The sequence below is a fragment of the Chenopodium quinoa genome, unplaced genomic scaffold (assembly GCF_001683475.1).
Source record: "Chenopodium quinoa cultivar QQ74 unplaced genomic scaffold, ASM168347v1, whole genome shotgun sequence".
In the NCBI taxonomy this organism is placed as follows: domain Eukaryota; kingdom Viridiplantae; phylum Streptophyta; class Magnoliopsida; order Caryophyllales; family Amaranthaceae; genus Chenopodium; species Chenopodium quinoa.
In genome coordinates, this window is record NW_018743292.1 from 12,227,430 (window position 1) to 12,237,624 (window position 10,195).

The 10,195-nt window shown below is 33.2% G+C and overlaps 1 protein-coding gene across 1 annotated transcript; it reads right to left on the reverse strand.

The window, feature by feature from the left end:
• Positions 1-1,084: 1,084 nt before the first annotated feature.
• LOC110737079 (auxin-responsive protein IAA16-like) lies at positions 1,085-4,365 on the reverse strand. Its single transcript, XM_021917448.1, has 5 exons — positions 3,848-4,365; positions 1,977-2,218; positions 1,724-1,859; positions 1,511-1,572; positions 1,085-1,396 (listed from the first exon to the last, which is right to left on the reverse strand). The coding sequence occupies exons 1-5, from the start codon at positions 4,222-4,224 to the stop codon at positions 1,359-1,361; spliced, it is 855 nt and encodes a 284-aa protein (XP_021773140.1). The 5' UTR covers positions 4,225-4,365; the 3' UTR covers positions 1,085-1,358.
• Positions 4,366-10,195: the final 5,830 nt, after the last annotated feature.

The window sequence follows — 10,195 nt, forward strand, 5'->3', positions numbered from 1 at the left end:
CTACTAACATCATCAACATTTTTAATAAAGAAACAAACAATTTTAGGTTTTTTTTTTTATAGGGAAATTATAAAACGGGTAAACGGGTCTGGGAGTTAAACCCGGATCCAGATCCGTTTTTTTTCAGCAGGACCCGAATCCGACCCAAATTCGTCGGATCCAAAATTTAAAGACTCGTATCCGTAAAAAAATGAATCTAAATCCATGGATCTGGGTCGGGTCCAGATCCACTGTCATCCCTGCTCCGTACATAAGCACAAATTCGCAATCCACACATTATACATTGGACTTGAACTATACTACTTCCTCGGGTAACCCGTAACCTTAGATCCAGGATGGGAATATAGAAATGGAATAATGGGAGTATTGAATAACAAGAAATAGTAAAAATATAATACAAAACCTTGATAATAACAAATGAAAAATGATCCAACAAAAAATTTATGACCAAACATTAAGCACATGGACTAGGTCCAAAAGAAACCAAATTTTACGGATCATATTCACTATTGTCTCCATTATTGCTAGCAATTCCAATAATTTTATACTTTTTCTAGGCTGTCCATTCTGTATTTAGACCAGAGTATCTCATTTAAAGATTTTCATGATTTTTGGGAACATAAACAAGCTAACTGCAGACAAACTCATTATGCCCACATCACATTTAGTCTTAATTTTTCATTTTTATAAATTAAATTATGAATAGATTACAAAAATATGCTAGCTCATGCTTGTAGACTTGTCCATTTCGAATCTCTAAATTATTTGTTTATGTAATTGTGATTAAACTTATCCGAATTTATTTGATTAATTATTGCTTTTATTAGTGGTTTAATTATGGCACAACGCACTGCATCGACAACTTTTGATGCGCAGTTGTTGATAATTTAATACTCCGTACTCTGTAATTAATAAGCTTTGTCCAAGTAAAACTATTAACAATAATTTTTTGATTTGAAATTTTCAAGAAGGATTATTTTATCAAAGATTAGCAAAAGTCAAGCGATTTGATTGGAGGATTAGTTTATCTACAATTAATATTATTGAAAATAGTTATTCTACAATAATATACTCAACAATAAAATGAAAGAAGCATAAAATAATTTATATAATCATTTGACAACTTTTCTTCACATAATTTTCAAGAAACGTTAACCAAAAATATTACACCATCCAGACATCTTGCTCGATCCCTCTCGAGCCGGTCTGCCTTCCCATCACTATTAAAATTTTTATATAAGGCTTTCTTTTAACACTAAGCCAAAAAAAAATAAATAAAAAAGAGAGAGAGAGAAAATTAAGAACAAGTTTTACATTTGACACAAGTTGTGCAAACATTCAACATCATAAAAATATCTTCAAGTTCTATTCTTGCACTTCTCAACCGCCCTTGGTGCTGCAATTAAGCAAGAAATTAAGTTAATAATTATTAATTATACAACAAAAATCAAAAGGCAAATATTATCTTAAATTATCAATCAAGTTATTAACAAGTTTTTCAAGAACAAACCTAGTCCAATGGCTTCTGATCCCTTCATTATACGGAGACGTTTGCATGATCCGACGAACATTCTGTTGTACACAACGATGATCAATTAGTCATTACGCCTTATAATTACATGTAAAATTTATTACAGTAACACCACGTGACAATGCTATCTCGTGTAAATGAACCTCTAATCAAACAAGTAAAATATTTTGGATAAAAGCTTGAGGAACTTACTCCCATGGAACATCGCCAACAAGCATCCAATCACCATCTTTATCTTCATAAGTAGGGACGTATTCAGAACCATTTAGAAGATCAATTAATTTGCTTTCATTCATAAAATCCTTCATTCCGTTTGATCCGCAATTACCTTCATTTATTTACCCATAAACATAATTAGCTCAATTTCATCACTATTATATAACTATAAATTTATAACCAAAGTCTATCTTAATCACAAGATTAGGGGTTAAAAAAGGCATAATACCTATTGTAAAGGAGCTGAACATTTTGCCTAAGGCATCAGAAAGATCTTGATAACTCTTGTATAATTTCAAGTCCACCTTACGTAGGTAAGGTGCACCGTCCATGCTAACTTTCACAAACGCTGCACTTGTGATCGCGCTGTTAGAAGATTTCTGGTCAGCTTGCTCGTCTGAGCTCTTCTTTTGGGTGGCTACGATGTTCTTCCTGAACGCACGAACGGGTGGCCAACCTACAACTTGTGTCCTGAAGAAGAAGAAAATTTGGATTATTAGTTACTTGTATATGCTTGTTTACTTGATTAGACTAGACCACCTTGATTTTCTTTGTTAGAATTAGAAAAATAAGCAAGTTTTTGACTAAACAAGGTTTTGGTACGCCTAATTTCATTGTCGAAACCAAACATTGACCAAATTTAATTAGGTTTTTTCCTCTAGTAACACGTTTGAATATACGAGTAGTTGCAAATATGACGATTGTTTCATGCTTTGTGGTCGTAATTCAAGTACAAATATTAATTTACTATGTTCCCTAACAATAGACCAAAGCTTAAGAAAAACAATATTTGATCATTAATAGTCAAGGTAAATGTTTACCTAATAATAATTACATCAAAAACCCAAAGAAATTCGTTATGCACCGCCCATACGTCATATGATTGATCCTTTTGTTCTATTGTCTCTCAATTTATTCATTTTCGAAAACAAGATCTTGAATCCTTGCAAGACAGATTGACTATCCGATTTTATCGAGTTAATATCCGATCAAGTCGAAGTAAAACGGTTTGACATCAACTTTTATTATGAGATTTACCCGACTAAACAACCTCGACATCCTAACTACCTAGAGATTTACCCCAAGTTAAATCCAACACTCAACAGACAGAATCCAACAGAATCAAGCAATCAAAAGAAGAGCAGTAAAACAGTAAATCTAACACGGTAAAAAGAAATCCGCACGGGTAAAAGGGGACCAAACTTTATAACAACAGATGTAAAGCATTAAAACCAAACTTTTAAAAGTTGAATAAAAATAAATAAGGACATGTTTGGTGGGTAATAAAAATAAAAAAAAAAAAGAAAAGAAAAAGGCAAAGATTCCAAATGTTGGGTGTAATTTAGTGCTTGAATAGCCGACAGCAAATGAGACCTTTGATAGACGGAATTGTCATTTTCCCTATTAAACAAACAAGACGCAACACTAACAGACGAATTTCTGACTCTTTTTTCTTTTCTATTTTTTTCTTTTTTTTTTGGGTTAGCAAAGTCGTCTTCTTTCTTTGTGCATGTGTAAAAAATAACAGTCTCGTGTTTAACCGTCCACTAACTCACCCACACGTGGCTCCTACCAAAGTCACACTTTTTATACCTAACTTCCATCCTTTCTTCACAAACTTTGGCTAATCTAAGATTAGAGATTCATGAATTTTGCATGTTTATTTTGTTGCAAAATCATACTTTTATAGTAGTTATTATTTTTCTGTCTCACAATTTCATGAATTCCACCCCTTTCAAGTTAGATTTTTCCATCTTTTTCCATTTAATAGCCTAGTTATTAGAGAGAATCCCGATCCGGAGTATACTAGTATAGGTAAAGATTGACAAAAGACAAATAACATAGAGGATTTGAATTCTGCACATGAGTGACACACGGAATATTAACCAACTAAACTAGTTTACATCCAAATTCCAATTCATAAGACCATAAGTAGAACGGGACAACTCTGCCAATTAACTTGTAATTATATAATTTTTTAAAAAAAATAAGCCACATAACAAGCATGATAATTTGTCAGTTTATTTTTACCATATATATATTTAAATTCACGAATCAAATGTACCAAAAATTTACAAAAATAATAATAAGAAAACTTACTTAGCAGCAGGGGGTTTAGCAGGATCAGCAGCAGCAGTAGAAGTAGTCTTAGCACTAACATCAGCACTAACTTTATCCTTCAACTTCTGATCACCTTGCTCCGCCTTGGTATCCTTTACTGAGGCGGAAGAAGTGGTGGTGGAGGTGGTGGTTGTAGAGGTGGTCTTTGTCGTGGTCGAAAGATTAAGCTTCAAATCAACATTGGAGTCGACTTCAGTCTCACAAAATCCTCTTTTACCATTACTATTCTTCGCTAGCTGATCCGCTAGTTGGTCACTAGATCCACCGGGAAGTCCGAGTCCGAGCCCGAGCCCGAGTCTAAGCTCCGTCTCCTCGAAATTAATCGTGCTGTACTTGTCTCTTTCAGTACTCAACATCTTGATGATCTGATCTCACCTTTTACAAATCAAATGAATAATTTTCCAAACTTGAGAATTTTGGTTTATGAAAATTATTTTATTTTTGATGATTTTTTGTTGTTTGGCTGAAGAGAGAGAAAAAAGAAGAAGGGTTGGGTGTGAGTGAAGAGGAGTGATAATATAAGGAAATTGGGAAACAAGAAGGGACTAGCAAAACGATTAAGATGATGACACGTGTTGTGATGGATTAAATGGACGGTTGTCCTGAAATTAGTGAGGAAAATGACGTAAACAATGATGTCAAATATAATAATATTTTATTTATTTAAAAAAAAAAAGAGTGCGGAAGAGAAGGAGAGGTGTTTGGGGTAGTGGACAATGCATATTGCATTTGGCTAGTTGGCTTTTTGTTTGCCATTAACCTACACTATTTGATGCTTTAAGGAAACCTCCGTATTTTATTTAATTTTAATTATTAATCTTGCTTAAGCAATTTTTAATTATTAATTTAAAATCATTTTTTTGGGGGGTTTGCTTCAAGATTGTTAGCCAATTAGAGAGCACAAGGTAAAGTGGAGGATAAGATAAGTTTTTCTCGAGATATTGTACAAATGAATTTATATTTAATGGTTTGATTGTGGTAAGCTACAAGGTACTCCCTCCATCTCAATTTAGTTTCTTTATCTTATTTTTTACTTTAATTTATCTGCTCTATACTATAATAACAAGTCTTTTAGTACTTGTTTTGATCGATATGCATATACATGAGAAATAAAAGTTTTTAAGAAGTAAAATAAAAATGTTGATTCACCCACAAAAAATGTATGATAATTCAAATGTCGATTACCTGAGTGAATGTCTTCTCTAGTTTGTCAAATTTCTCAATGGAGATAAGAATTTCATAACTAAATGATCAATCGAATAGTTTCAATCTTGTATACCCTATGAAAAATATTGTTTCCAAATCGTACGTTTGGACAAAATTAGATAAATTTCTCTCTAAAGTTGAGCTCCATAACTAACTAAAATTTGTACAGTTATACTCCCTCTGTTCCTGAAATTTCTACTCACTTTACATTTACGTGGTCTCCAATGTACAACTTTAACCACTAATATCTTCAACTATGCATAATTAAAACTTATTAAAAGTTGATATTTGAAAATTTTACACTATAGCGAATATAATAAGATCCCACATGCTATTTTTTTTCCTTTTATACAAATCATAAAATACGTTCAAAATTATTTTATTTTGACCACTTGAATAGTAAATGAGTCGAATTTTCAGAAACGGTGTTAGTATCATTTTAATAGTACACATATTATTCTATAGTTTATTCACAAAGTTACTTATTTTCCAATAAATTTAATTCTTTGGGGAATTTACTTTAATGTCATGCATGCATGTGAAATATTAGTGTGACCAAATCAATTAAGACCTAATTCTAAGTTAGCAAATTACACTGAAGTAGCTAGTTTAATACTATTGATACTTCCATTAGGATAAGGATAAGCACTTAGGGACAATAATAACATTATTACCTTTTTATTTTGGATTTGAGAGGCCATGTTCCTCAATTTAGTAGCAACTAATACAATTGGACACATCTTGATCGGATGAATTGATATAGATTTATAATTAATACAGGCAACTTTCATTTTAAAATGCATTGTGAGTGGTGATGTCAGTGTAAAATATATCCTTTTGTAGTTTTGTGAGTGTGAAACAAAAAATTCTCAATTTTCTTTAGTGGAAAGTCCCTGAAAAAAGGGACGCTTAAAAGAGTTTTAAGCCCCCAACTATTCCCAATACTTCCCCCAGTCTCATATTACAATAGACACTTATCAAAGTATATTAGTGAGTTATTTAATTATCAATTACATAATACTTCTTTTGCTATCATAAAATTATAACACTTTAAATAAATTATATTTATTGAAACTAAAATAAATATTACTAATTAAATAAGGCCGAGGAGTAAATAAAATAATTATATTTATTGAAACTAAATTTTACTAATTAAATGAATATTAAATATTCTATTCTAAGATAAGGAGAATAAAGCTTTAACTTAATTTTGTTGAACTTAAACTATTATCGGTGAAAATTTATTATTGAAATTTTGTTATTAATGTACTTTTTTTGGGATAAATTTCACTTAATTTGATGAATTTAACCTTTTATTTAATTAGCTTAACCTATTTCTGTTAAAGCTTATTTTAATAAGATGAAGAAAACATGTTTGAAGTATTATTTGGAATTTTTTAATTATTGCTGCTTTTGTTATTTTGCAAAGTATTTTTTAGAATTAATATTTGTATTAAATTCAAGAAAAGCTACTCTTTGACAAAAAATAAATGGTGAGGATTATGAATTTATGCATATATACTTGTTACAAAAACAAGATAGATAGGCATCTCCCCTGAACCAGTAACTTTTGATCGATTTAATCAAACATTTACTTCCTTAATCAATTCATAAATTAAGTATAAGGAAATTAAAGCATAAAGGAAATTTAATTATGATAATACAAATAACTTAAATACATATTAAGAAATTAACTTGTGAGAGTTGTCACTCATTATTCCAATACTAATTTAGCATCATATATAAAATGATCACAATACAGCAAGAATAAAACATATAACAACTTGAGATATCATCCAAACCAACCACAGAAAAAGGTAGTAATTACCTTTTATTCATTGCATTTAGCAATAATGTAATATTCTATTCATTTATCTATAAATTTAGTTAGCCCAATAAGAGATATGTTAATATAGAATTAGTTAAGCTTCTTCTCCAAATGGCAAATGCTAATTATCATCAAATTGACCTCTTTTCATATGCTTTGCGATAGACACGCAGATTCTTTTCACTCATTGCACACACTAATCATGTTTAGAACCCAACCCACAACGTGTCACTTATTAATTGGGCAGTCGTAGAACAAAATTTACTTTTAAATTAAACTTAAATGAATTTTATTTAAAAAAAAAAAAAAAAAAAAAAAAAAACCAAACAAAATAAAAGTGGGAACCACCAATAAAATGGTTAAGGCGCGTAGGGACAGGTCAACTCAGGGAGGGACAAACCATGAGCGGGAGATTCATTGGCAGAGAGGGTGTGTGGGACCCACAGTAAAGGGGTAATTTTGGAATTTGACATTCTGGCATGCTGCCCATCTCCCATCCTTCTCCATGTGCATAAATATTAAATACCCTCACTAATCCACTATATAGTACGAGTACTTCGTATTGTAAACCATATCTTAATTCCTAATTACAAGTATTATCCTTGAAACTTGAAACAATCAGATTAATAATAATACGAGTAATAATAATAACAGTGCATTTTGTGTGCGACTAGCCACATTAATCTAGTAACCCATATAACACTGACAGAGCAAACCCTGTGACACTAACAAAGTAACATCTGAACACTGATTGAATAACCCCTATAATATTAATGGAGTAACCTGCATTATGGTTGGCCACACGGTGTGACCACTGGCCAGCCACATATAAGAATTTGTGTAATAATAATGATAATAATAATAATAATAATAATAGGAAAAAAATTAATTTACTCCCGCTGTCTCATAATACTTGGGACGTTGGGGTGGACACGTAGTTTAAGGAAACTACAAGTGAGTTATTTAAAACATTTGTTTATTATATAAAAGATTCTGTTTTGTATATTTATTTCACAAGAAAAACAAGTAGGGTGAGAGTGGGGTAGGTGAGGAGAGAGAAAATGTGGGAAAATATTTTTTTATTAGTGGTCTCATTTCATATTTGGTAACGAGTCAAGTATTGTGAGACGGACAAAAATGAAAATTATGTCAATTATTATAAGACGGAGAAATTTTTTTTTTTTTCGTTTCTTATTTGATTTTGGGTTGTATGCCTTTTCTTTGGCAACGCCAGTCTGGAGTATGCTAAGGCATATTGTCTTTTGTCTTGAAAGTTTATGTGCACTTTTGAGGTGGTATTGTGGACATATATGAGGCATCATTACATGGCAATTCCACTTTCTAAGACATCTCAATTTTGGGATTTGTTAAACATCGCCCGCGTTTTTCTACATAAAGCCCACATTTTTTAAAAATGTTGACATTATTGCCCTTGTTTTAATTTTTACCGAAAATAAAATTTTTCACTCATAAAAAATGTGGAGCAGGACTGGATCGCCGAGTGAAACCGAAGAGCCCTCAACGTCGGGTAGATGCACCGGAGAGACGCCGTTGACGCCGGAAAAGGAGGTACGATGCCATCTAAAACCACGAATTGGCGGCTGGCGTCCTGCCGGGACGCCGTGACCGTAGTGGTGGCGCCTAGCCAGGACGCCGCCACCGTAACTCTGGCGCCTGGCCAGGACGTCGCCACCGTGGCCGTGGCGTCTGGCCAAGAAGCCGCCGCCACGGTGGCGGCGTCCTGGCCAGGCGCCACCGCCACGGTGGCGGCGTCCTGGCCAGGCGCCAGAGTTACGGTGGCGGCGTCCTGGCTAGGCGCCACCACTATTTTTTTTTTTTTTTTTTTTAATTTAATTTAAAATTTGTTTATTTTTTTTTTTTTGTGTTACAATTTTTTTCTTTTTTTTTTGTTTTTTTTTTTGTTTTGTTTTTAATTGTTTTAATTTGTTTTTGTTTTTAATTTATTTATTTTTTATTTTTTTTTTTACAATTTTTTTCGTTTTATGTTTTTTTTTTGTTTTTTTTTTTTGGTTTATTTTTATTTATTTAATCTAAAGTTTTGTTTATGTTTTTTATTTTTGTGTTTTGTTTTTTTTTTTTTTTTTGAATACTTTTTGTTTATTTCTTTGTTTGTTGTTTATAATTTATTATTGTTTTTGCTTTTGTGCTAATGTTGTGTCAAATGTATTAATTTAATCTACTCTTATGTGATTATATTTATATGTTATTGTTGCAGGATTATGGTGGAGACGGAAATGATTATAGTGGGATTTTTGTACACGATGGTCTGTTCGAAGATGCTCAACAAGCGGTTGATTGGGCGAAACAGGTTGCAATTAGATCAGGTTTTTGTTTAGTAGTAGCAACTCATAAATCTCAACGGGATGGTAGAATGGATCGCATTTTGAGATGCGACCGTTATCGCAAAAGGGAGGAACGAGATTTCAGTCAAGCGATTCGGTTTGATACAAAGCGGAAAGGTTGTGGGTGTCAGTTCAGAGTAAAGGTTCGACAACAGCAAAGGGGTGACGGTTGGGAAGTGAAGAGTTACGGTAAATGGGGGTATCACAACCATGAGATGATCGCATATGAAGTGGGTCATCGACAGTTAAGTGGCCTAAGTCCTGCTGCGAAACTAATTGTAAAAGAAATGAGTGATGCTCAAGTGAAGCCTGCTAAAATATTAGCATCTGTGTTGGAGAAATTTCCTGAAGACCAGCCAAACCGAAGACACATCTACAACGTCAGACATAAATTGAGGTTTGAACGGTCAGAGGGAAGGAACCCTATACAGCAGCTTCTACACCAGGCACAAGCACGTGGTTACCTGTACTGGTTTGAATCTGATGAAGACACATCGGAGGTGACTCATTTGTTCCTTGTGCATCCTGATTGTGCTGATATGATTTCGTCTTGGCCATCTGTGATTCTGATCGATTCAACGTACAAGACAAACAAGTATAAGTTTCCACTGGTTGAGATGGTTGGGATGACTCCAACGAACCAGAACTTTTTGATTGGTTATGCAGTTATGAAGGATGAGACGGTTGCGAGTTACCGTTGGGTGTTGGAGAAGTTGAGAAATTACATCGGCCCAAGTGTTCAGCCATCGGCCATCGTCAGCGATTGTGAGGGAGGTCTCTTTGCCCCTATAGCGGAGCTGTTTCCGGAGTCGAGCCATTTACTGTGCACATGGCACATCAACAAATGCGTGAAAGTCAAAGCCTACAACCTTTTCAACAAGAACTTAGATTCAGCAGAGAGATTGGTAAATGGTAAGTGGCGGAAGATCC

Bases quoted from the DNA above. Each gene is read 5' to 3' on its own strand.
- LOC110737079 (XM_021917448.1), bottom strand. From the start codon at position 4,224: ATGTTGAGTACTGAAAGAGACAAGTACAGCACGATTAATTTCGAGGAG. The intron at 1,860-1,976 runs GTATTATGCCTT...AAATAAATGAAG, and splicing joins GTTCAGCTCCTTTACAATAG to GTAATTGCGGATCAAACGGA. The intron at 1,397-1,510 runs GTTTGTTCTTGA...GCTTAATTGCAG, and splicing joins ATCAGAAGCCATTGGACTAG to CACCAAGGGCGGTTGAGAAG.